The sequence below is a fragment of the Stegostoma tigrinum genome, chromosome 15 (genome assembly GCF_030684315.1).
Source record: "Stegostoma tigrinum isolate sSteTig4 chromosome 15, sSteTig4.hap1, whole genome shotgun sequence".
In the NCBI taxonomy this organism is placed as follows: domain Eukaryota; kingdom Metazoa; phylum Chordata; class Chondrichthyes; order Orectolobiformes; family Stegostomatidae; genus Stegostoma; species Stegostoma tigrinum.
Window position 1 is genome coordinate 16,362,918 of NC_081368.1, and position 27,321 is coordinate 16,390,238.

The 27,321-nt window shown below is 41.5% G+C and overlaps 1 protein-coding gene across 2 annotated transcripts in view; it reads left to right on the forward strand.

Annotated features, from left to right (window-relative positions):
• Positions 1 to 27,321, forward strand: part of LOC125458875 (protein ATP1B4-like) — a 61,421-nt gene that overhangs the window by 12,323 nt on the left and 21,777 nt on the right. For both annotated transcript variants that reach the window (XM_048544662.2, XM_048544661.2), the window contains exon 3: positions 23,278 to 23,446. In XM_048544662.2, the coding sequence (XP_048400619.1) occupies positions 23,278 to 23,446 (169 nt within the window). The remainder of the gene's footprint in view (positions 1 to 23,277; positions 23,447 to 27,321) is intronic.

The following is a 27,321-nucleotide window of genomic DNA, read 5'->3' on the forward strand; positions in this document are numbered from 1 at the left end:
TCCCTGAAATTGAAGTGAAATTCTAGAACAAAAATGAACTCTGATTTATTTAGTCTCTGAAAACAGTGGTGATTTTGAGGTTTCATATAAAGATGTCTTTTCTTCTTTTAATGTTTTATTGAATGTTAGTGTGCGGGTATTCTGCTTCTGGCCAGACTTTCAACAAGATGGCCTGACATTTACCTTGCATTGACATCTACTGTATTCAGGATAGCTTGTACTGAAGGCTCAGTGAGTAATGGAACTGCTTGATGTGCGATCTGACCATTGGTCATGAATCTCAAGTGCGTAAAGAGGAACAAAACAGTTATGATGTTCTCCACCAATCACACCACTCCCAGTCTTAAATGGTAATAAAAATAGTGACTACTTTTTTCTAGTATTGCTCCTGCATGAATTAATCAACTTTGGTTCCCAGTCAAGCAACACCACAATTTTAAAATTCTCACTCTTGTTGTCAAACTCCTCCCTGGTTTCACCATTTCTAACTGTACTCTTCTCATGTTTCACAACCTACCGGGATCTCTACTCCTCCAATTATGGTTTCTCAATCATCCTTGATCTTAATTCACTCCTCCATTGGCTGTTGTGTGTTCAGCTACCTGGATGCTTAGATCATATAACCATAAGACATAGGAGCGGAAGCACGCTTTTAAGCCCAACAAGTTCCGCTATTAGGAATGCTATCAAAACATTATAATATATTGTGAGGGGATGTGAATGCAAAAGTACCAATGTTATGCTTGACCGCTACAGGGCATTGATGAGACCATAACTGTAGTACCGCATGCAGTATGTACAGAATAAAAACAGCTTGATTTACTCAGTAAACATGAAGCTAAATTGCATTGATATGAAAAAAAAAGAGTTTTGTGTGCAATTACTGGGACCGAAGTGAAATTCTTGATAATCAACTAACTAAAATTAGAGATAACAAAGTGTGGGGCTGGATGCACACAGCAGGCCAAGCAGCATCTTAAGAGCACAAAAGCTGACGTTCTCACACACCACCCTACCAACCTCCGGATACAACGCATCATCCTCCGACACTTCCGCCATTTACAATCCGACCCCACCACCCAAGACATTTTTCCATCCCCTCCCCTGTCTGCTTTCCGGAGAGACCACTCTCTCCGTGACTCCCTTGTTCGCTCCACACTGCCCTCCAACCCCACCACACCCGGCACCTTCCCCTGCAACCGCAGGAAATGCTACACTTGTCCCCACACCTCCTCCCTCACCCCTATCCCAGGCCCCAAGATGACATTCCACATTAAGCAGAGGTTCACCTGCACATCTGCCAATGTGGTATACTGCATCCATTGTACCCGGTGCGGCTTCCTCTATATTGGGGAAACCAAGCGGAGGCTTGGAGACCGCTTTGCAGAACACCTCCGCTCAGTTCGCAACAAACAACTGCACCTCCCAGTCGCAAACCATTTCCACTCCCCCTCCCATTCTCTAGATGACATGTCCATCATGGGCCTCCTGCACTGCCACAATGATGCCACCCGAAGGTTGCAGGAACAGCAACTCATATTCCGCCTGGGAACCCTGCAGCCATATGGTATCAATGTGGACTTCACCAGTTTCAAAATCTCCCCTTCCCCAACTGCATCCCTAAACCAGCCTAGTTCGTCCCCTCCCCCCACTGCACCACACAACCAGCCCAGCTCTTCCCCTCCACCCACTGCATCCCAAAACCAGTCCAACCTGTCTCTGCCTCCCTAACCGGTTCTTCCTCTCACCCATCCCTTCCTCCCACACCAAGCCGCACCCCCAGCTACCTACTAACCTCATCTCACCTCCTTGACCTGTCCGTCTTCCCTGGACTGACCTATCCCCTCCCTACCTCCCCACCTATACTCTCTCCACCTATCTTCTTTACTCTCCATCTTCGGTCCGCCTCCCCCTCTCTCCCTATTTATTCCAGTTCCCTCTCCCCATCCCCCTCTCTGATGAAGGGTCTAGGCCCGAAACGTCAGCTTTTGTGCTCCTGAGATGCTGCTTGGCCTGCTGTGTTCATCCAGCCTCACATTTTATTATCTTGGAATTCTCCAGCATCTGCAGTTCCCATTATCTCTGATCTCTATCTCTGACGTTTCTGGCTTTGTGTTTGCTGAATAAATCAAGTTGTTTTTATTATATACAATACTGTACACACTATTCCAGTCATGGCCTCAGCAATGCCCCATCGGGTTTTTCTGATGAAGGATCTAGGCTTGAAACGTCAGCTTTTGTGCTCCTAAGATGCTGCTTGGCCTGCTGTGTTCATCCAGCCCAACACTTTGTTATCTTGGATTCTCCAGCATCTGCAGTTCCCATTATAACTAAAACTAGAATCTCATTTATTTAATCATTGAGACATAGTATGATTTTTAAGTTCTCTGAGATCTGATAATCCTCAACTTGACTTTCCAGCTTTATCCCCGTAACGATCTGTCTAACTCAGTCTCAAATATACTTAATGGTTCGGCCTCATCTGCTTGCTGTAGTAAAGAATCACACAGAGTCACAATCCTCTGAGAGAAGAAATTACTCCTCATCTCTGTTTTAAATGAGTGACCCTCATTATGAGATTCTGCCCTCTGGCCCTAGATTCTCCCACAAGAGGAAACAATTTTTCTACATCTACCCTATCAGGTCCTCTAAGAAGCTTGCATAGTTCAATAAAGGTGCCTCACATTCTTCTTTATTCCAAAGAATACAGGACCAAGCTACTTGAACTCCCTTCATAAGACAGTTCTTTCATACCTTGCATCTGCCTAGATAGATTAGCTCAGGAATTCCAAGTCCCTAGCCTTGTATTCCTCCATTGAGGAACTCCTTAAAAGCTACCTTTTTGAATAAGGTTGTAGTCTTCTGCACTTAAATCTCTATTTGGCTCAGTATCATCTTTTGTTTCATAAAGTTCCTGTGTAGCACTTTGAGATGTTTTATTAGGATAGAGATGCTTCAAAACTACAAGTTGCTGCTGTTGAAGTCTTCTTCCAATAATTCTATGGAATTTTATAGTTATTTAGGATTCTTAATACTTGTAACTTCAAGTACTATGGAATCACTGATGCATAAATACTCTGACCCAAGAGTGTATCGTATAGCAGTGACGTAACAGTAATGTCATTGACTGGTAATCCAGAGCTAATGTTCTGGGGACATGGGTTTGAATCCATCATTAAAAAAAATCTGGAATAAAAACTAATCTAATGGTGACCACGTAGCCATTGTTGATTATAGTAAAAACTCATCCGATTCACTAATATTCTTCAGAGAAAGAAGTCTGCCATTCTTACCTGATCTGGCCTACATCTGACCCCAGATCCACATCTGTGTGTTTGACTCTTAACTTTCCTCTGAAATGGCATAAAGAGTCAATCTATTCAAGGGCAACTGGAAATGGGCAAAAAATGCCAGCCTTGGCTAGTGACATTCACATCCCATACAGGAATAAAAACAATATATAAATCTGTATAATATATTGTTAGAATAAGGTTACATTTAAAAGAAAATTAAGGCAATTGCCAACTCTTGTAGCAAAAGGAATAAACAGCTGCAGGGCAACTTCTTGCCAACACTTGATTGGGTACAAAATTCTAAATGGTCATTTGGCAGAAGGACTGAAGGCGCTCCACGTTTTTAGAACTAGATCTGAGCAAGAGCCAATGTACTTAGGAGTGCAAAATTGAGAGCTGGTTAGAAAACTAAGCAATGTGGATTTTTTTTTTGTTTGCATTAATTTCCAGTGGGGAAAAACTTCCTAATGTAAAACACAGAACTAGTTCAAAAGAATCCAACATTATCTGTCAATAGCTCGGCAGCACAGTTTGGAAGCTTCCCTAATTCAAATAAAAGACACTTGGTTTAATATAGTTCGGTTGGAGAGTTCTCTGCTGTGTGCACTCCAGTTCTGTTAAATGTGAAAGATTAACATGACATTGAAAACAGCCGGGAATACACTAAAGTAAGATTGCACTAACTTGCACTGGAGCAGAAGGAACATTGCAGGACTCAGTGATAATGGGGACTCAGGTTGTGTAATTGACTCCTTTGAACACAGTCAATTCATGTATTATTCCATGCTGAGAAAATAGATGAATTTTATTTGAATTCCAAATCTAAGACCATGCACTGCAGAAGAAGTAAAGCATCACAGATTATCTTTGTTTTAAACAGCTGGCCTGTGCTAGACAGATAAATAGTAAAACAGAGATAACAAGGTGTGCAGCTGGATGGACACAGCTGGCCAAGCGGCATCAGAGGAGCAGGAAAGCTGACATTTCAGGCCCAGACCCTTCTTCAATAGTAATACATATGGTTTGTGACTTCTGATCAGTGATTTTTTTTTCCTTATGTGGGTGTCACTGACTTGACTAACATTCGTTGCCCATCTGTAATTGCCTGGACAAGGTGGTGGAGAGCTGTCTTCTTAGACTGTCGCAGTCCTAGGGATGTAAGTGCAACTGCAGTCCTGTTAGGAGAGGCAGGCCAACCCTCTGATTTGCTCTTGTAGCTACAGTATTTACATGGCTGGTCTATGTAATTTTCTGGTTTATGATAAGTTCAGGATGTTGATGATGGAGATTCTGACTGAGAACTATCATTGATTTTCAAGGGGAGATGTTTGAATTCCATTCGTTGGAGATTTTCACTGCTTACAACTTACATGGTATAAAAAATATTTACTGCCTATCAGCCCAAGTTTGAATGTTGTTCGCGTCTTGCAGAATATGCAAATAAATCTCTTCAGTATCTGAAGATTCATGAATGGTACTGATCAATAGAATCATTAATGAATGCACTCACTTGGCACTTCCGCTGCAACCTCTCCCACACCTCTTCCCTCACCCCCATCCCAGGCCCCAAGATGACTTTCCACATCAAGCTGATGTTCACCGGCACATCTGCCAATATGGTATACTGCATCCACTGTACCCGTTGTGGCTTCCTCTACATCGGGAAACCAAACGGAGGCTTGGGGACCACTTTGCAGAACACCTACACTCGGTTCGCAATAAACAACTGCACCTCCCAGTCGCGAACCATTTCAACACCCCCTCCCATTCCTTAGACGACATGTCCATCCTGGGCCTCCTGCAGTGCCACAATGATGCCACCCGAAGGTTGCAGGAACAGCAACTCATATTCTGCTTGGGAACCCTGCAGCCCAATGGCATCAATGCGGATTTCACAAGCTTCAAAATCTCCCCTTCCCCCCACTGCATCCCAAAACCAGCCCAGCTCGTCCCTGCCTCCCTAACCTATTCTTCCTATTCCCTCCTCCCACCTCAAGCCGCACCTCCATTTTCTACCTAGTAACCTCATCCCGCCCCCTTGACCTGTCTGTCCTCCCTGGACTGACCTATCCCCTCCTTACCTCCCCACCTATATGCTCCTCTCCACCTATCTTCTCCTCTATCCATCTTCGATTCACCTCCCCCTCTCTTCCTATTTATTTCAGAACCCGCTCCTCATCCCCCTTTTCTGATGAAGGGTCTAAGCCCGAAACGTCAGCTTTTGTGCTCCTAAGATGCTACTTGGCCTGCTGTGTTCATCCAGCTCCACACTTTGTTGTCTCACTTTCAGCTTCTGATGGAGGGAAGGTCAGGGATGAAGCATTTGAAGTCACTATGCTGAGCAGCTCCTGCAATAATATCCTGGGACTGTGATGATGGGTATCCAGGAACCACATTGTCAGTGCTAGGCACAACTCCAACCAGTGGAGAGCTTTTTCTAGAGTTTCTTGATGCCATGCTTGGTCAAATGCTGATGTCAAGGGAAGTCACCTCATGAGTTGTTTTTTATCCATGTTTGGACCACAATTCTGTTGAGGTCAATAATTGAATTATCTTGGCAGAACCTAAGTGAAACATTGGTGAGCAGGTTTTTGCTTAGTCAGTGCTGCTTGTTAGCATAGTTAATGACACTTTTCATCACTTTGCTGATAATCAAGAGTAAACTAAATCAAAGTATTTAAAAGGCAGTTGAGTCTTAAATGGATGGGTAGATTAATTCCCTGGGAGTGGTCTGTTTCTTCCAGAGATCCAAAATGATTCTTCTCTATCTGTTCCTGTAGAAAACTCTCTACCCGATTTGCACATTGGATTCACATTTGCTGCACTTCTGCTGAAAATATTCTCTATGCATAAATGGTAGGGAGTTATTGCATTTCTGAGTAAATTCTCAGCATTGGTGAAAGCTCAGCTATGGTGATACAGCTTGCTGGAAATCTTCTATGAATCTTAATCTAAGAAACATGCTGACAGACAGTCTGCGATGATAATACCTCTCAGTATGTACGTTAATGCAGGCCCATGCTTGTGTAAATCCTGTGGAGGAGGTTCGGTTCGGGTGAAATGACAAATATAAACAACAATGATGAATGGATCACGTCCACGTTACGGCCAGACTTCCTCTATAGAATCTATTTTATCAAGCCAATATATAAATCAGGAGCAGATGTGGCATTCAGCTCCTTGAGCCTGCTCAATCAGTTAATGTGATCATGGCTGATAGAGTTTGTGTTTTGAATTCTATATTGCCATCTACCCCCGATAAACTTTGATTCTTCTGCCTTATAAGTATTAAATGAACCCCCAACTCCATCATCTTTTGGGGCAGAAAATTCCAAAGTCTCTCAAACTTCCAAGGAAGGAAATTTCTTCTTGTCTCTGTCCTGAAAGGGTGGCCTCTCATTTTAAAAACATCTTCAGGTTCTTGATAATTGAACCACGTTACATAAAATGTCCGCAAACATGTTTTTCCTCTCTTTCCATTGAATCCCTTTTGCTTCTCTTTTACCTTCTCTTCACCTGACATTGAGGTAGACCCTGAATTTGCAAAATGGGTTACATTGGAGTTTCTTTTACATATCTCGGGCCTTTTATTTTTAAAGTCAGTAGAAGAATAAAATTGGGCCACCTGTAAATTGTGCAACTGGTATGATGATGCCTATGTTACACCATCTCTCAGAATTAACATAATCCTCACCTTCCCACGTAATGCACATGTTATAACAAAATACCTGTTGAAGCACTGAGTATCAAGCCTTACAAACGTTGTAAGGAAGCTTTGGAAACTATTAATAGCTATTTGCAGAAACCCCCTGCAGAACAAAACTTTGCTTCACAGTCTCAGGGCACAGGGTAGACCATTTAGGACTGGAATGAGGAAGCATTTGGCCACTCAAAGGATAGGGAACTTGAGGAATTTCCTCCCACAAAAGGCTGTGGAGGCCACGTTAGCAAATATAACCAAGATGTGGATACATTTTTTGATTTTAAAAGCATCCAGGGCTGTAGGGATAAAACAGGAATATGACATTGAGGTAGAGCATTGCCCATGATAAATATTGAATGGAGGAGTAGGCTCAAAGGGCCAATGGCCTACTCCTGCTCCAAGTTTCTATGTCTCACAAAGTATTTCCACAATCTTCACGACAACAACTTGCTTTTAATAGTACCTTTAATGTATAAAATGTCTAAGGCTATGTCTCAGGAGAATATAATTAAGCAATATTTTCCATTGAGATATTGAGAGAGGTGACTGTCAGCTTGATCAAAGAAATAAGTTTTAAAGAGTATCTTAATAGAGACAACAGAGATAGGGATGGCGTTAAAGTTTACGGAGTAATGTTTACAGCTTTGGGCCCAGCTATTTGAAGGTATATGTGCCAATAGTTCAGCATCTAACATTGAAAACGTGTGTGACATTGAGGGGAGGGTGGGGTGCAGAGATCTTGCAGAGTGAGAGGTCACTGTGCTGGTGAAGGATACAGGAATAGGAAGGGGTAAGGTTACAGAAGGACTTACAATTATTATCCTTATTTTCAACATTGGTGCATTCCTGGTATAGGGTCTGATATAGGTCAGCGATCAGAATTGATAGGTCCATTGAACTTGATGAAGGTCAGGGTAGCCTCAGAAGATAGCCCCAAATTTGGAATTTTTACATTCCATTTTCTATTCCAGCCATGGTATCTCTGAGCAAAATTACTCATTTGTGGCAATTCGGTCATTTTATGCCATGGATAGTACAATGACAATACTTTGGCAGCACAGTGGCTCATTGGTCGGGACTGCTGCCTTACAGCACCAGGGGCCCGAGTTCAATTCCACCCTTGGATGACTGTCTGTGTAGAGGTTGCATGTTCTCCCTGAGTATGCGTGGATTTCCTTTGGGTGATCTGGTTTCCTGCTGCAGTCCAAAGATCTATAGGTTAGGAGGATTGGTCATGCTGAAGTGTCCACAATTGTGCAGGCAAGGTCGATTAGCCATGGGAAATGCAGGGATAGGGTGGGAATGTGGGTTTGCCCTTTAGTGGGTCGTTGTGGACTTGTTGGGCCGAATGACCTGCTTCCACTGCAGGGATTCTATGAAATGGCTTTAAGAGATGATGTATTTTGTTCATTTTTTTGAAGAGAGGTCTTCAGCCATAGGTAACGACCTGGCTCTTCCAAGCCAATGAAGGAAACAACTTGTAAAGGCTTGGAGATTTTTCTTAAAGTTGGAACAATAGAAGCAGCATGAATGGGTGGAGTCAGGCTCCCATAGAACTAAAGTTTTAGTTTAGCTTTGAGCAGTTGTTGGTGTTTTGAAGTTGGCTGTGGAAGCTGCCTCTCTCTATTTCTCTGACCACCGCACCCCCCCCCCCCGCCCCCAACCCTGCCCAGAATTTTCTCCCTGTTATAGCTAAAAGCTTGGCTACTCTTTGTTTGGTTTCTTTTTGTTCTGTCAGGGCTGTTCTTTTTTTTTCTTTTTCCCTTGCCATTGCTTCTAACTCTTGCTGCTTCATTTGCAATTGAATTTTACGAATCTCCAATGGTTCTGATTGCAATCCTGGCAATTGTAAACGCAGATTTATTGCTGTAATTATTTTCCCCTTTTCCTCCCAGACACTGGCAATTCCAACTTCAATTCCCAAATTTCTGTTTTGCTCACTTTTCTGTAAAACCCCTGAAGTGATTTTTCCCATCCCCAGTGAGCTCTTAGAGAGTGAAAGAGCCATGATTACTTCAGTCATACCCACTTTAAATAAACTAAGCTCAACACCCAAAATTAAAAGAAAACACCAATACTCACTATTCATTGTCTTTTTGAGTCCAGTAATCCTAAGCACAACCTGTTACAGATTTTGATCCTGACAAGAGTCCCCAGTTTGTTATGGACCAGTTCAAACCCGCTTCAAATATATCCAGATATAGCCTAGACCCTAACTTCTTTCTGACTTAAAAGCACGTTGCTGTGTTCCAGATGTAATTCCATTGTTTACACTACTCAGCTTTAACCAAAATACACTTCATTCTTACCCCCAGTTGAAATGCAGACAAAAGAAAGAAGAATTGGAATAACTTTAATTCTACAGTAAAACTTATCAGAATAACAGATTATTTAACTACCAAACAGTAACTGTTCCATCCCATAAACATATGCTTGGCAAGGGCAAAGTCAGTAAGCAGATTGTCTCAGATGTGATTCTGGCAGCACAGAGAGAACCCAAGCTGTTAGCTGTAACAGAGAGAAAATCTGCAGAAAGAGAGGGAGAGAGAGCTTTTACAGCCAACTTCAAAGCTCCAAAAACTGCTGAAAGCTAAACTAAAACCCTGGTGCTGTGGGAGCCTGACTCCACACATTCATGCTGTTTCTATTGTTCCAATTTAAAAATAAAACTCAAAGCCTCACAAGCAGTTTAATTTACTGGATTTGAAGAGACAGATTTGTACCAATGGGTCAAAACCTCTCTTCAAAACTAAAAGGACAAAATATACCCCTTAAAGCCATTGTGTTGTCACAGTACTGACTCTAAAATGAATTGACACTTTCCTAATTTCATTCCCCATGGAATGCCATCAGTCAGCAGGGAGACAACCTTCATTCCATAATGTTTGCCTTTGGAACAATTGCTTCATTGTCAAAGGTAAGGAATTAAGTGAAGGAAATTCAGATGGACTGAGAGTGTGATAAGACTCCAAATAAATAAGGGATCTTTCTCCTTATTTGTTTATCTTATTCAGACTTGGATTTCAAACAAAGAATGATTTTCTCATACATGAGACTTACAAGACCAAAAATATCAAATTTTGCTGGATTGTTTTTGGGAACAATTAATCCAAGTATTTTTCAAAATATTGTATGGCTTCAAAATTTGGGCGCATTTGAATATTTTATGTAGTTTAATATGTTGTGGAGCTGTTTCACTTTAGTATAGTTGTCACAAGAAGGCACTGGAATTGAAAATTATAGAAGAAAAAGAATTGTGAGAGGGAAAATACTGATAGCTTAATGTTCCAGGTTTTAGATGTTTCTGGCAAGGTAGAGAAGGATGCAAATAAGGTGGGGGAAAGGAAAATATCATCGTTGTACTGTTCATCCAGTGAGGCCATTTGGGTAGAGCTCAGGAACAGGAAGAGTGCAATCACTTTGATGGGATTGCACTACAGGTCTCCCAACGGCCGGTGAGTGATAGAAGAACGGATATGTGGATGGATTATGGAAAAATGTGAAAACACCAGTGTTGTTGTGGGTGATTTTAACTTCCCATATATTAACTGGGACTTGCTTAGTGCCAGGAGTGTTGGATAGGGGGAATTTATTAGGTGCATCCAGGAAGGGGCTGTACTAGATTACGTATTGGGGAATGAGCCTGGTCAGATGATCAAAGTTTCAGTGGAGGAACATTTTGGGAATAGTGATCATAATTCTGTAAGTTTTAAGTTATAAATGGATAAGGATAAGAGTCGTCCTTGGGTGAAAGTATCAAATTGGGGGAAGACTAACTACTACAACATTGGCAGGAACTGGGGAATGCAGATTGGGGTGGCAGTTTGAGGGTAAATCCACATCTGACATGTGGGAATCTTTTAAAGGCCTGTTGATTAGAGTTCAGGACCAACATGTTCCTGTGAAAGTGAAGGATAAGGATAGCAAGATACAAGAACCTTAGATGACAAGAGAAATTGAGCCCTTAGTCAGAACAAAAATGGAAGCATATGTGAGGTTTAGGAAACTGAAGACAGACAGAGCCCTTGAGGAATATTAAGAAAGCAGGAAAGAACTTAAACAAGGAGTTAGGACGGCATAAAAGGGCCATGAAATCCCCTTGGCGCACAGGATTAAGGAAAACGCCAAGACATTTTACATATATATAAGGAGCAATAGGGCAGCTTGGGAAAAGGTAGGTCCACTGTTGGACAAAAAAGGAAACTTATGCCAGAGGATGAGGATGAGGCTCTTAATGAATAGCATCAGAGGAATCAGAGAGTCGATGTTTTGGGCCTAGACCCTTCATCAGAACCTTCATCAGTCCTACTTTTCTGATGCTGCCTGACCTGCTGTGTACCTCCAGCTCCACACCATATTGACTCTGACTCCAGCACCTGCAGTTCTTGCTATCTCCTTAATGAATACTTTGCATTGGTATTCAGAAAGGAGAAGGACATGGAGCATGTTAAGCCCAGGAATAGGTATACTGATATTCTAGGGCATGTTGATATAAAAAAGGAGGTGGTGTTAGCTGTTTTGAAAAGCTTAAGGTAGTCAAGACCCTAGGACCTGATGGGATTTATCCCATGAAGACTGAGAGAGGTGAGGGAGGAAATTGCTGGGATCTTGTATGAATTCTTTGTATCCACTTTAGTCACAGGCAAGGTCCTAAATGACGAGAGAATAGTCAATGTTGTTCCTTTGTTTATGAGGGGCAACAGGGATAATCCAGGAAATTACAGACCAGTTAGGAAACCATTGATGAAGATTCTGAGGGACAGGATTTACTCACATTTGGAAAAATATGGGCTTATTAGTGATAGGCTGCTTGGCTTTGTGTGGGAATGTGGAGTCTCACAAACTTGATTGAGTTTTTTGAGGAAGTAATAAAGGTGATTGATGAGGGGCAGAGTGGTGGAAGTTGTCTGCATGAACTTTAGCAAGGCCTTTAACAAGGTCCTTCATGGTAGGCTGATACAGAAAGTGAAGTCATATGAGATCTGTGGTGATCAGGCAAGATGGATGCAGAACTGGCTTGGTTGTAGAAGACAGAGGGTAGTGGTAGGCGATGTTGTTCCGAGTGGAGATCTGTGACCAGTGGTGATCTGCAAGGATCAGTGCTGGGACCCTTTGTTTGTAATATATATAAATGACTTGGAGGAGATTGTAGGTGACCTGATTAGTAACTTTATGGATGACACAATGGCTGGTGGAGCTGCAGCTAGTGGGAAGGATTGTCAGAGGACACAGTAGGATATAGATAAGCTGGCGACTTGGCGGAGAAATGGCAGATGATTATCCAGATAATGCAAGGTGATGCATTTTGGAAGATCTAAAGCAAGAAGGAATTAATCAGTAAATGGCAGAACTCTAACAAGTATTAACATCAAGGAGGATCTAGGTATACAAGTCCACAATTCTCTGAAAGTGGATATGATGGTGAAGAAGCCCTTCATTGGTCAGCGTATAGAGTACAGAAATTGGTGAGTCATGTCACAGCTGTATAGAAGTTTCGTTAGACCACATTTGGAATATTGCCTACAGTTCCAGTCACCACGCTACCAATAGAATGTGGAGTCCTTGAAAGGGTTACAGGAAAAGCTTACCATGATGTGGCCTGGTTTGGAGGCTATTAGGTATGAGGACCGATTGGACAAACTTGGTTCATTTTCACTTGAATGTCAGAGGCTGATGGAAGTTTACAACATGATGATAGTCATGATTGAGTGGATAGTTTCACTTTTTTTTCCCCGGGGTAGAAATGTCAAATACCAAGGGACATAGGTTTACGGTAGAAAGGGAAATGTTAAAAGGAGATGTGAGTGGCAGTGTTTTGCACAGAGGGTGTTACGTGCCTAGAATGTGCTGCCAGAGGAGATAGTGGGGCTGGATACAGTAGCAATGTTTAAGAGGCATCTTGACAGATACATGAATAGGTAGACTATAGGAGGATATGGACTGTGTGGAGGCAAAGTGTAAAAATGCGCGCTATGTTGGCATGGGCTTGGTGAATAGAAGGACCTGTTCCTGTGCTGAAGTGTTCTTTGTTCTTTGTAAAAGATCAAACAGATCCATCTGCCCCCTAATCTACATATGTAAATTCATAATTGGAAACAAACATACTTTCTGTAAAAACTCCATTCCATTCTCCTGGTTCCTCCATTTCGGTCACGTCTGTTCTGATGATGCCAACTTTAATAAGGGGGCCACCAAAATGTCCACCTTCTTCTTCAACTGTGGATTCCCCACCACCATGGTCGACAGGAGTCTCCACTGGGTCCGTACCATCTCCTGCACTTCAGCCCTCACCGCCTCCCTTCCCTCCCACAACAGCAATAGGGTCCCCTTGTTCTCACCTGCCATCCCACCAAAATCCACAACCAGCAGATCATTAGCTCTCATTTCTGCCACCTTCATTGGGATACCACCACCAGATGCATATTCCGTCCCCTCCCCTTGTAATCCTTCTACGAGGACCATTTCCTCTGGGACACTCTGGTTTAGCCCTCCTTCATTCCCAACACACCCCCACAGCCCAGAGCACCTTCCCCTGCACTTTACTCAATTTAGCCTGCTGTACTCGCTGCTCACAATGTGGTCTCCTCTATATTGGGAAAACTAAGTGTAAATTGTACGACAACTTTGTAGGACACCTACATCTGTCCACAAAAAAAGACTGAGCTTCCAATTGCCTGCCACTACAATGCAAGCTCCCTGGACAACATCTCTATCTCAGGCTTGCTGCAATGCTCCAGCAAAGCTCAACACAAGCTGGAAGAACGGCACCGCATTTTCAGCTTGGGAACCCTGTAGCCTTCTGGACTTAACGTCAAGTTCAACATTTTTAGAGCCTGAGCACCTTTCTGCATACTTTCCCTAACCCCCACACACTGGGCCTTCTCTTTGCATGGGATACTGTCTCACACTACCTATTGTCAACCATTAATAAATCCCATTAGCAGCTATTCACTCCTCCAGACTGGTCTTTACCCACTCCTTTTTTCTGTGCAAATCTTTTTTCTCCTTTCTGGGCTCTACCATTTACACTTCCTGCCCTCCTCCTCACCCCATCTTCTGTATGAAAACTATCCTTTTCCTAGCTATGATCAGTTCTGAAGAAGGGTCACTGCACCCAAAGCGTTAACTGATTTCTCTCCACAGATGCTGCCAGACCTGCTGAGATCTTCCAGCAATTTCTGCTTTTGTTACAAAAATATTTTAGTAGGATTTGGGAGGGAGGTTTGAGAAGAAATGGCTCCCCAATGAAAATAAAATTCAGATCCTGTGAGTGCCATGATTTTATGCATTACCTGAGGAAATAATACATTTTCCATGTCCTTGTGTGCATTGTTAACTCACTTTCCATTCTTCAAGTAGACATATGGATGAAAATTAGTAGTGATACACCAGTAGCAAAGAATAAAAATGAATATCTAATGGCTGCAGAGAATTCCCCTGCCACCACCACGCAGTCAGAAATCCAGAAATATTAGTCAGGGAAAATCTAATTTGAGCAGAATGGTAATTGATTTTCCAACTTATTGTGAATCGGTTGTTCTAATTTAGCTGTTAAATGAATACTTACCCTTCTGTAATATTAAAAATGGATCAGAGTTTGTCATAATTCTTCAATTTGTAGATTTTGCAGTAATATCATTAATGAGGTGCTTCTAGGAGTACTTATTAACTAAAACATTTTCTAAATGATGATTAGCATCTGACATTTGAAACTGAGTACTATTTTTACCCTAAGTTACATAAAATGGTAACCAAAAGCCTAGAATTAATTCTTTCTGTGGTTGCCACAAACAAAATCGCCAGACTTTGTTGACTACCAGAAAATGCAATCAATTAATTTGGTACATTTCAGGAATAGATTGGTTTGATTAACAAATAGTTAAGGTCAGCACAATGCATTTACTTAGCAGACAGATCGTTTTGTGTGTCTCCTGACTTCTGTTCCTTACATAGCACTACAATTAATTTAATATCCAATACACTTGGAACCATCAATTAATGTAAGTAGCTCATTCACAGATATAGAATTGTGTTCTAATATGTAAAGGGCATAAGGTGTGTTGGAAGATATGCAACTAATTTGCAAATACGAACTTTCAGATTTTACATAAAAATTCACATGTATTCATAATTCACTAGATCTGAGAAGACTTTTTTTCACAGAGCAACAATGAAATATAGATAGACTGTATTGGAAAGATTTATTCTCATCTTCAGTTTATACTTGCACAATGTAAAGGTGGTTGTCTGTCTGTTTTAACCAGAAAGTATGGCTCTGGCACTGACAGCAACAGGTATTGTTAGTGGTTTTGGAAGTTTAAGGTTTGGTTGCTCTCTCTTTTGCTGTATGTGGCACGTGTCTGGCCCATCCCCCAAAATTGTGCTGTTTCAGTCAACTGAGCCATTGTCCATTTCATCAGGAAGCCTAAAATAGATGGGGTCTGCAGGGACTTGGATGTACAAAACTTGAGAAATGGCGAGAAGAATGTACCTCATGTTGCTGTCATCCTGATGCCTACCTTTGTGTGTGGCTGCATCAAACTGTCCCTAAGCCCTTTGCATGCAACCACCAAGGATTTCAGCAAGGCGTTCGATAAGGTTCCCCACAATAGGCCATTGTACAAAATGCGGAGGAATGGAATTGTGGGAGATATAGCAGTTTGGATTGGAAATTGGCTTGCTGAAAGAAGACAGAGGGTGGTAGTTGATGGGAAATGTTCATCCTGGAGACCAGTTACTAGTGGTGTACCGCAAGGGTCGGTGTTGGGTCCACTGCTGTTTGTCATTTTTGTAAATGACCTGGATGAGGGCATGGAAGGATGGGTTAGTAAATTTGCAGACGACGCTAAGGTCGGTGGAGTTGTGGATAGTGACGAAGGATGCTGTAGGTTGCAGAGAGACGTAGATAAGCTGCAGAGCTGGGCTGAGAGGTGGCAAATGGAGTTTAATGCAGACAAGTGTGAGGTGATGCACTTTGGTAGGAGTAACCGGATTGCAAAGTACAGGGCTAATGGTAAGATTCTTAGTAGTGTAGATGAGCAGAGAGATCTCGGTGTCCATGTACACAGATCCTTGAAAGTTGCCACCCAGGTTGACAGGGCTGTTAAGAAGGCATACAGTGCTTTAGCTATTATTAATACAGGGATCGAGTTCCGGAACCAAGAGGTTATGGTGAAGCTGTACAAAACTCTGGTGCGGCCGCAGTAGGAGTATTGTGTACAGTTCTGGTCACCACATTATAAGAAGGATGTGGAAGCTTTGGAAAGGGTGCAGAGGAGATTTACTAGGATGTTGCTTGGTATGGAGGGAACGTCTTACGAGGAAAGGCTGAGGGACTTGAGGCTGTTTTCATTAGAGAGAAGAAGGTTGAGAGGTGACTTAATTGAAACATATAAAGTAATCAGAGGGTTAGATAGGTTGGAAAGGGAGAGCCTTTTTCCTAGGATGGTGACAGCGAGCACGAGGGGGCATAGCTTTAAATTGAGGGGTGAAAGATATAGGACAGATGTCAGAGGTAGTTTCTTTACTCAGAGAGTAGAAAGGGAATGGAACGCTTTGCCTGCAACAGTAGTAGATTCGCCAACTTTAGGTACATTTAAGTCGTCATTGGACAAGCATATGGACGTACATGGAATAGTGTAGGTTAGATGGGCTTAAGATCGGTATGACAGGTCGGCACAACATCGAGGGCCGAAGGGCCTGTACTGTGCTGTAATGCTCTATGTTCTATGTTCTATGTAAGTGTCATCACATACCGAGGTTCTACCTTCCCCCGGTGTTGTGAAGGATGGGACTGGCCTCGCTGCCACGGAATGGTCCAAGTCGTTGGACTGTTCTGTGTCACCTGTCCTTCATACAGAATTTAGCAAAGAAAAACACCTTCAACCACAGGTCCATCAGGAAATGGTCAGCACATAGTGTACTCAAGACCCGATGGGAAAAGGAAAGGGTGGATCCTATTGCGTGGTTGCCTGAGCAGATTGTCAAAATCATTTGACTGTATACCTCAAAACCAGAACTTTCCAACAACCATCAAGACATCGCTTGGCTGGCGGTGAGAAGGGAACTACCTGTGAGATCCCGAATGTATGCCCACTAAGCCTACGCCACCACATGCTGCCATTGAAGCAGCTGTGGGGGGTACAGACTGTCACACATCCATTCTGGAATGTGCCTTTGCAAAGGAAGCCTGGAGGAAGATGCAATGGTTTTTGTCGAGACTCGTCCGGTGCAGCTCTGTGCCATGGGACTTCATGCTGTACAGGTCAGTTACCCAGGACACAAACCAAGACCGACATCAGTTGTGCCTGGTGGACCATCAACTTATTGACAAATGCCCTTTGGTCTGCCTGAACCTTGTTGTTCTTCCAGAACAAGGAGTTGACCCCAACCGAGTGTTGCAGACTGGCACATTCTAAAGTCCAGGCAGTAAAATTTGGGGCAGCTGCCGCCAAGGTGTAGCGGGGAAAGACCACCATCTAGATCTTCCTGCTAAAGGTAAACAGGGGGTCGGTTCAGTTATTGGACCTCCTAGTGTGTCAAATATATGTGAGTATTAGTATCGTATGTGTTAAAGATAATGCAGGTTTCCAAGCATAATCCTAATGCACAGCAAACAATAAAATTCTACATTACCAATCTCTGTCAGATTATTTGGAAGACCAAGGCAGGATTTTGAGCTGAGGTCCTTCTGTTGAGGTCAAATGGGGACCTGACCTGACACACACTGTGCTTGATGGAGTAATCGAGTAAAACGTTTCAATGAATTGTGTATAGACAAGCTCTAACGTTTTGTGCTTGCTTGATAGACAACTGTGCAAAACTGAACTGCTTTTGTGTTAATGTACATACATAAAGTTTTTTGAATGAATGAATGAAGTATATTTTTGAAATTAAAAAAAAGGGGTTTGGGTGGAATAGGCTGCTCTTCTCATGTCCTCAGTACAGTCACTTTGGGGAGGTTAAAATTAGCTCCCATGTTTCTGATTCCTATTTATTTATTTGACTGCCTGATTACAGTTTCCTTTCAGAGCGATGGTTCTAATCATATTTCTATATTTCTAAATGATCCACCATCAGATAATGCAGGTTTCCAAGCATAATCCTAATGCACAGCAAACAATAAAATTCTACATTACCATTCTCTGTCAGATTATTTGGAAGACCAAGGCAGGATTTTGAGCTGAGGTCCTTCTGTTGAGGTCAAATGGGGACCTGACCTGACACACACTGTGCTTGATGGAGTAATCGAGTAAAACGTTTCAATGAATTAGTGAATTAGTAGTGCCATTGACAATATGGAGAAGTGATTCAAATAATACTTATTGCTCAGTCTGTAATGAATTTAGTGTTTAATTTTACTTTCTTATTTTCTTCTTTGTTTTTAACGTAGGTGGAGTTAACTCTCCAAACTTTGCTGGTAAAGTCCGATTTAAAGTGATCCACAGCAAATCTTTAGGGTTAAAACAAAGTTGAGTTTATGACTGCATTCAAAATCCAGGAGAATGATGTACAACATTTACACACACACACACACGCACGCACACACACATCAAAGAAAGAAAAAAGGATAAGAAAGGGGAAAAGATACAAACTATTTAAAAGCCAAAGGTATTGGAATTAGTCTTCACAACATTTACGGAGTTCAGTAAAGCAGTGTCCAGTAGATGCTCTTCAAAGCTGATTATGCACAGAAGTCCTTTTCCTCGGAGCTCCAATGCATTGGAATTATATTTGAAGGTGCTTTTTATCCTTTATTCTTTCATGGATGTCACTGGCTAGGCAGCCTTTATTGCCCATCCCTAATTGCCCAGAGGGCAGTTAAGAGTCAACCACATTGCTGTGGGTCTGGAGTTACATGTAGGCCAGAACAGGTAAGGGTAGCAGTTTCCTTACCTAAAGGACATTAGTGAACCAGATGGGTTTTTCCTACAATTGACAATGGATTCACAGTCACTATTAGACTGTTAATTCCTGATATTTATTGAATTGAAATTCCGCCATCTGCCCTGGCAGGATTCGAACCTGGGTCTTCAGAACATTATCTGGGTCTCTGGATTAACAGTCTAGCGATAATACCACTAAGCCATTGCCTCCCCTATAGTTGTAAACTGGGTATTAGTTCACTTTACAGCTGAAATACATGATTATTTTCAGAAATCAAACTTTTGAGAGATGTTGAGATCAGAAGCTAAGACTGGAGCTGCTTACTTTCTGGTGTTATAGGCAGACTGAGGAAAGACATCAAAAACATCATAATTTAAAGTGATTTAAATAAACCTGCTGTTTTGGCCATGTGATTGGGGCTTCCAGATCGGCTATTCAGCTAACAAGATCTACTGTGTTCTGATAAAGGGTGATGAAGACTCTCTTGCCTTTGATGCTGCCTGACCTGCTGTGATCTTCCAGCTCCATACTGAATTAACAAGATCTGTCGTGTTTTGTGGCTGGTAGCTGCAGAGTCATTAACACTAAATTAAGCCTTAACAGGTTTTGATGGCCTGTCACTCCTTTTAGGAGTGAATGAGATAGATGTCTCAACATCTCTTCTTTTGTATTGGTTTACTGGAATGTCCATACACCATAAGGAGTGTGACATTCCAGGAAGAGGATGTAAGTTATTATTCACTATTTATTCCTGATGAGAACTTTCCGGAAATTGTGGTCCATAAAACAATAGAGCAGAATTAGGACATTCAGTTAATCTGCTCTGCCATTTAATCAAGGTTAATATGTTCTCAATCCCATTCTCTTGTCTTCTCCCCTTATTTCTTTATCCCCTTACTAACCAAGTAGCTATCTATCTCTGTCTTAAATGCACTCAATGACTTGGCCTCCATAGCCTTCTGTCGCAACAAGTTCCACAGATTCACTACCCTTTGCCTGAGGAAGTTCCTCCTCATCTTAGTTCGAAAGGGTTGCCCACTCATGCTGATGCTATGCCCGTGGTTCCCAGTCTTTTCTATTAGCTGAAACATCTTCACCACATCCACTCTATCCAGGCTTCTCAGTATTCTGTAAGTTTCAATCAGATCCCACCCCTATCCTTCTAAACTTCATCAAGTACAGACCAAGAGTCCGCAACCCGCTCCCCATATGATAAGCTCTCTCCCTATTTATTCCAGAACCCTCACCCCATCCCCCTCTCTGATGAAGGGTCTAGGCCCAAAACATCAGCTTTTGTGCTCCTGAGATGTTGCTTGGCCTGCTGTGTTCATCCAGCCTCACACTTTATTATCTTGGATTCTCCAGCATCTGCAGTTTCCATTATCACTGATACAACCAAAGGTCAAGCTTGTTAATAGCCTAACCAACCAGGAATTCTTACCGAATAAAGACAAGGTCCACAAAATGTCTAGCTGGGTTGTATGATCAGATGGTGAGCTTGACCAGACCATGAACGCATGGCATGAGATACCCTTCAGCACAGAGACCATTAAAGAATGTTGTGCAGCATGAGGCCATCTATTAGTTCTACTGGATAAGCTAAACTGCAAAATGAAATCTGGCTTGATCATTTTTTTTAGTTAATGTGGTAGTGATTCACCAAAACATTTTTGCACAAGCCTGCAGAGTTGAGACCATAAGACCATAAGACATAGGAGTGGAAGTAAGGCCATTTGGCCCATCGAGTCCACTCTGCCATTTAATCATGTCTGATGGACATTTCAACTCCACTTACCGCACTCTCCCCGTAGCCCTTAATTCCTGCAAGATCAAGAAAGTATCAATGTCTGCCTTGAAGACATTTAACGGCCTGGCTTCCACTGCACTCCGTGGCAATTAATTCCACAAGCCCACTACTGTCTGGCTGAAGAAATGTGTCCTCATTTCTGTCCTAAATTTACCCCCTCTAATTCTAAGGCTGTGCCCACGGGTCCTAGTCTCCCTGCCTAACGGAAACAACCTCCCAGCGTCCACCCTTTCTAAGCCATGCATTATCTTGTAAGTTTCTATTAGATCTCCCCTCAACCTTCTAAACTCTAATGAGTACAATCCCAAGATCCTCAGCCATATGTTAGGCCTACATTCCAGGGATCATTCATGTTTCTTTAACAGCAGGACAGAAGTTTATTACGCAAAAGAGAAGAAAAACGAAAAATCAAGCTATTTAAATATGGAACACTTAGGAAAAAGCTTAAAACACGCAGTAAAAAACAAAGTTTCAAACTGGCTTCTGATTCTAGTTGTTACAGAGACGCAAATTCAAAGAAATAATTCCCCATATCAAATCTTTACTTTCTCCTCATCTGATTTTCCCCTAATTCTGGCTTGTGAATTGTGGAGTCTTCTTACTCACAAATCAGAGACCACAAACCTTCTCATCTTTTAGTATCTGCAGATTTCTAATCAAACACTCCTTGTTTGGAAGCTTCTCAAATTGAACTTTTCTACTTTTTGGGCCAACTCTGAACTTTGCTGGAAAATTTTAATTTCTGTCTCTTCTAAACTCAAATGAATCCTTTATTGTTCTGAACTGAAAACCAGCTTATGGTCTTCAATGTTTACTCCACCTATCTTAAAACACCGCAGTACAAACAATTTTCCAAAAAACTCCAGGGGCTCTATGACACATATTGGATTAGATCACTATTTTGGAAGGATTGTCTGATCTAGACCTTATATTTTTAAGAAATATCTTCATAAAGGTAACCAACAGTCATATGAAATCACTTTTAGAAAGTGGATTTTCAAAATAATTTTGAAAATCCACTTTCTAAAAGTGATTTCATATTCCTTTCATCACAGTACCAATGGAAACATAACCTGTTACCATCTAGATTATTTTCAACCATATGGACCCCCAAAATAGGTGTTAAGTTGTTCCTGATTAATATTTCAATTTGGATATTGGTGAATCAGGAGCCCAACTTACAGCCACAAAGATTTTTAAAATTAATTTAAATAATGGAAGAAAGATTTGCCTTCATAAATTCTGTTTCATCACCTTAGGTTGCACCAAAGTGCTTTACAATCAATTAAGTTTGAAATATAGTCACTGTGGTAGTGTAGGTAATATGGAAACCATATTACCAAATTCAAATGCTCCCACAAACAGTAACGTAATAATGACCAGATAAACTGTTTCAGTGGTGTTAGCTAAAAGATTAGTATCAGTTAGGATACCAACTCACAACTTCTTTGAAATAGTGCTGTAAGGCCATTTATATCCATCTGAGATAGCAGATGGAGTCTTGGTTTAATGTCTCATCCAAAAGGCAACACTCTAATGGTGAAGTACCTTGTTTCTAGTGTGGTGGAATGACAGACTGGATTTTGTGCTTAAATCTCTGGAATGGGGTTTCAACTCTTCATTCTGAGATAGATATGCTTCAAACAGAGACGTGACTGTCAATGGAAAATTATACCTCGTCAAAAAGAGCTAAAAGTTTGCTTTTGTTCAATTTTTCGAAAGACTAGCCAGGACCAATTCACCCACAGTGTGTCGGAATGCTCGTCATTCTTGTTTGCACCAGAGGGGGCAATGCAACTGCCTTCAACCTGTTACAACAGACAAACGACCTAAGGGGTGAAATTTGCATAGTGGCAATGCTAGGCTTGAAGAACGCCATGCGAGTCACATAGCGGCCTGGTGCCACCTCCCCAAGGGGATCGAGGTAAGTCTACACTATGCAAATAAATTTCTGACCCAATGTGCCCTCTGTGTAACCATGAGCAGAGCCATGGGACAATCCCCAGCGGATAGCAACATGTTCCCCACACAGCACAACCTTTTGAGTTATTCAGTCTGTTTTTCTTTGAATGTAAACCATGCACGGTAAGATGTTTAGTGAATGATTTGCAAAGAGAACCATTTGCAACTTAGAAACATCGTATGCCGCTACAGTATGGGTATTGGGATAACGAACTTAAAATAGGAAGCAGTTTCTTATTTCTTTTGTTTTAACCAGGGTTTGATATATGAAGACAGCACAAATATGATCAGTTGTAAACCTATGAAACAGACCCTGCTTCTGTTTACAGAGGAATGCTTTTCAATTAAACAAGTTATACTTTAAAGTGTTCTATCTCCAAGTACTTTATTTCATTGCTTTAATGTCTTGTATCATTTAATTAACACTGACATATTGACACAGTAATGAGGAGGCGTTCTGTACATGTGCTAAGTAACTTATCTGACAATGCCAAGGTATTCCAACAGGAAGTAGCGTACTGTAAGGCATTGCTGAATTTCCAGGACTTTTTGAAGACTATGGTAATATAACAGCACTCTGAACTCAAACTAAACTTACCATTGGTATCCTGCTCTCACTGATTCAGGAAAACTTGACTGGGGAGAAAGGGGAAGATAAAGATCAAGTGGTAACTGGAACCGAAGTGATGGCAACCAAAAATGGCAAATCCTGGGATGAAAAGATGAAAAACTTTAAAATTTTTCTGTGGAACCCAGAAAGGAGAGAATTCTTGGGAAGAACATCCAGGAGTTGGTGTGAGTAAAACTAATTGCACATTTGATGCTGCCTTATGCTTGCAGATGGCCACAAAGGTTGAGGCCAGTAAAAAGTTAATTTCAGAAGCACATCATGCATCCACAGTGAATGGATTTTGAGCCACTTTAAAGTGTCAGTAATATGAATTTTCATTTAAAAGACTAAGGCACTGTGATTAATTAGAAAAGCTAACAAGCCCTAAAGAATAAACTGACAATAGAAGAGTGCAGATTTAAAATAGTTTTCACATTAAAAGTACGATGGGAATATTACGTTCAAGCAGCATTCAATTCTGATTCAATACGTAATGTAAGATTTTGTAAACAAGACGGCACGTTAATTAATACAAGTTAATTAACACAGTAGTCAAACTAATAGGAATAGTTAATTGTGAAGACCCTGGCAAATGTGTGTGAGTGTGTAGAAGCATTCAAGAATTAAGAGCATGAGTAAACCACTTTATCATGCTCCACAATGCAATAAGATCATTACTGTGGCCTCTAAGGACTTAGGAACATAAGAACAGGAATAGTTCATTCAGTTGTTTGAGACTACTTAGCCATCCAATATCAGGCTGATTATCTCAGTGCCACTTTACTGCCCCATCCACATATTCTTTGGTTGCATTTGCTACTTCCCAGTCCACAGGAATATTTCCAGATGCTACAGAAGTTTTGAAGATAACCACCAATGCACCCACTCTCTTATAACCATCTCCTACAACACTCTGGCATGAAACTCATCTGGTCTGACGATTTACCAAACTTCAATCCAGTTAACTTTTCAATTATTATCTCTTTACTAATACTAATTTCTCACAGCTTCTCATTTTCACAAGGCCATTGGTTGCTTAGTATTTCTGAGAGATTTTTGATATTTTCTTCTGTGAAGACGAAATGCAGAGTAATGCTTTTGTTTCTCTGTTATAAATTGCCCCATCTCTGTCTATAATAGGTGCACATTTGTCCAAGCTATTCTCTTCCTTCTCATAACTGAAGAAGCTTTTAGAGTCCACCGTGATGTTTCAAACCAGCTCACATTCATATTCTTGGTACTTAAATTACTTACATTAAAAACATCTCTAATTTCCTCATTTATACCATGCCCAACATCAGCATTACTGTTTAGTGGCATATACACATCTCCAACGTATGTTAGCTGCCCTGATTGTATCTTAGCTCCATTCAGCAGATACTATGTCATGACTACTTGATCTAAGATCCACTCTTACTAACATTCTAATCACTTCCCTTATTAAGAGTGCTATATCACCTTACTTTCCCCTCTGTCTATTCTTCCTAAATGGTGAACATCTTTGGATATTCAGGTTCCAATCTTGGTCATCCTGTAGCCATGTCTCTTCAATGGCAATTACATTAGATCCATTTACTTCAATCTGCTCCTTCTGTGAATTGTAAATGGCTTCAGATAGAGTGTCTTTAATTCTGCCATTTAAATATTATTCTGATCCAGTTTGATGCCTTATCTTTCTTCAAATTTTGCTTGCTACTTTTCTACTTCTCATTAGCAGTTTTGCTACACTCCATTCTGAATTTCCTCTAAGGTTCTCATCCCCTGTCAATTTAGTTCAAATCCTCAAATAAAGCAAAGAACTTTGGATGCTGGAAGTCTGAAACAAAAACAGAAATTGCTCGAGAAACTGAAATCTGTGGTGAATATTTTATGGTGGAATAAGATGAATAAGATCACCTCTTGTTCTTCTAAACTGCAAACTTCCTAATATAGCCCTTTAATTCCTGGAATCACTCGAGTGAACTGCTTCTGTAATTGTAACCTTTTGTTGAGGAAGACCAGAACCGGGTGCAGTGCTCCAGATGTGACCTCAGTAATGTTTTACACAACTTCCCTGCTATCAGTTCTGATGAAGAGTCACCGGGTTCAAAACGTTAAATCTGCTTTCTCGCCACAGTTTCTAGTAGATCTGCTGAGTTTTGCCAGCACTTTCTGTTTTTGTTTCATATCTCCAGCATCTGCTGTTCTTTGTTTTTTTCCCCTATATGCTGGATGAAACACAAAAGATGGAGTAACGTATGAAATTTTGTACATGTATTCTAGAAGGAATAGAGAGAATAATTCATAATTGAATTCATAATCGTGTTACACCTCATTGGAGTGGCGCACTGGAAATCAAGCCCTGCTACTCCTGGGGTCTCCACAATTTCATCAAACATTTTCATCAAAGTATGCATCATCCCAAGTTTACCCGTCTGATAGATGCAGGGTTAGCAAGTTAACAGAAAACATACACCAGGCTTCTTTACTTAACAAGACTAGCTATTCATTACAAACAAATAGATTCTAACCACAGGTAAACAACTATGAACCGTCAACAAATAATTTTACTAGTTTAAACTGTAACGCCTTTTTAACTTTCCTTCCCCCACAATGCACACTTACAGAGACAGACAGGCAAATCAGAAAATATTGTTAGAGATGGGGGGAATGGCCTAAGTGTGTAGGGGAGGCCAATTGCAAAATATTCATTTAATGCCCCAGCCACGCTTTTCGTCTTTCAGTATAAATCCCCTTTTTGATTGCTAAAATTTCTTCTTTTACTATCCTTTTGCTATTAATGTGTTTACAGATCTCCTTTTAGGTTAGCTGCTTATCTATTCAATTAATCACTCTTTGCTTCATCTGATTACATAGAACATAGAACAGTACAGCACAGAACAGGCCCTTCAGCCCACAATGTTGTGCCGACCATTGATCCTCATGTATGCACCCTCAAATTTCTGTGACCATATACATGTCCAGCAGTCTCTTAAATGACCCCAATGACCTTGCTTCCACAACTGCTGCTGGCAACGCATTCCATGCTCCCACAACTCTCTGCGTAAAGAACCTGCCTCTGACATCCCCTCTATACTTTCCTCCAAACAGCTTAAAACTATGACCCCTCGTGCTAGCCATTTCTGCCCTGGGAAATAGTCTCTGGCTATCAACTCTATCTATGCCTCTCATTATCTTGTATACCTCAATTAGGTCCCCTCTCCTCCTCCTTTTCTCCAATGAAAAGAGACCGAGCTCAGTCAACCTCTCTTCATAAGATAAGCCCTCCAGTCCAGGCAGCATCCTGGTAAACCTCCTCTGAACCCTCTCCAAAGCATCCACATCTTTCCTATAATAGGGCGCCCAGAACTGGATGCAGTATTCCAAGTGCGGTCTAACCAAAGTTTTATAGAGCTGCAACAAGATCTCACGACTCTTAAACTCAATCCCCCTGTTAATGAAAGCCAAAACACCATATGCTTTCTTAACAACCCTGTCCACTTGGGTGGCCATTTTAAGGGATCTATGTATCTGCACACCAAGATCCCTCTGTTCCTCCATGCTGCCAAGAATCCTATCCTTAATCCTGTACTCAGCTTTCAAATTCGACCTTCCAAAATGCATCACCTCGCATTTATCCAGGTTGAACTCCATCTGCCACCTCTCAGCCCATCTCTGCATCCTGTCAATGTCCCGCTGCAGCCTACAACAGCCCTCTACACTGTCAACGACACCTCCGACCTTTGTGTCGTCTGCAAACTTGCTGACCCATCCTTCAATCCCCTCGTCCAAGTCATTAATAAAAATTACAAACAGTAGAGGCCCAAGGACAGAGCCCTGTGGAACTCCACTCACCACTGACTTCCAGGCAGAATATTTTCCTTCTACTACCACTCGCTGTCTTCTGTTGGCCAGCCAATTCTGTATCTAAGCAGCTAAGTTCCCCTGTATCCCATTCCTCCTGACCTTCTGAATGAGCCTACCATGGGGAACCTTATCAAATGCCTTACTGAAGTCCATATACACCACATCCACAGCTCGACCCTCATCAACTTTTCTAGTCACATCCTCAAAAAACTCA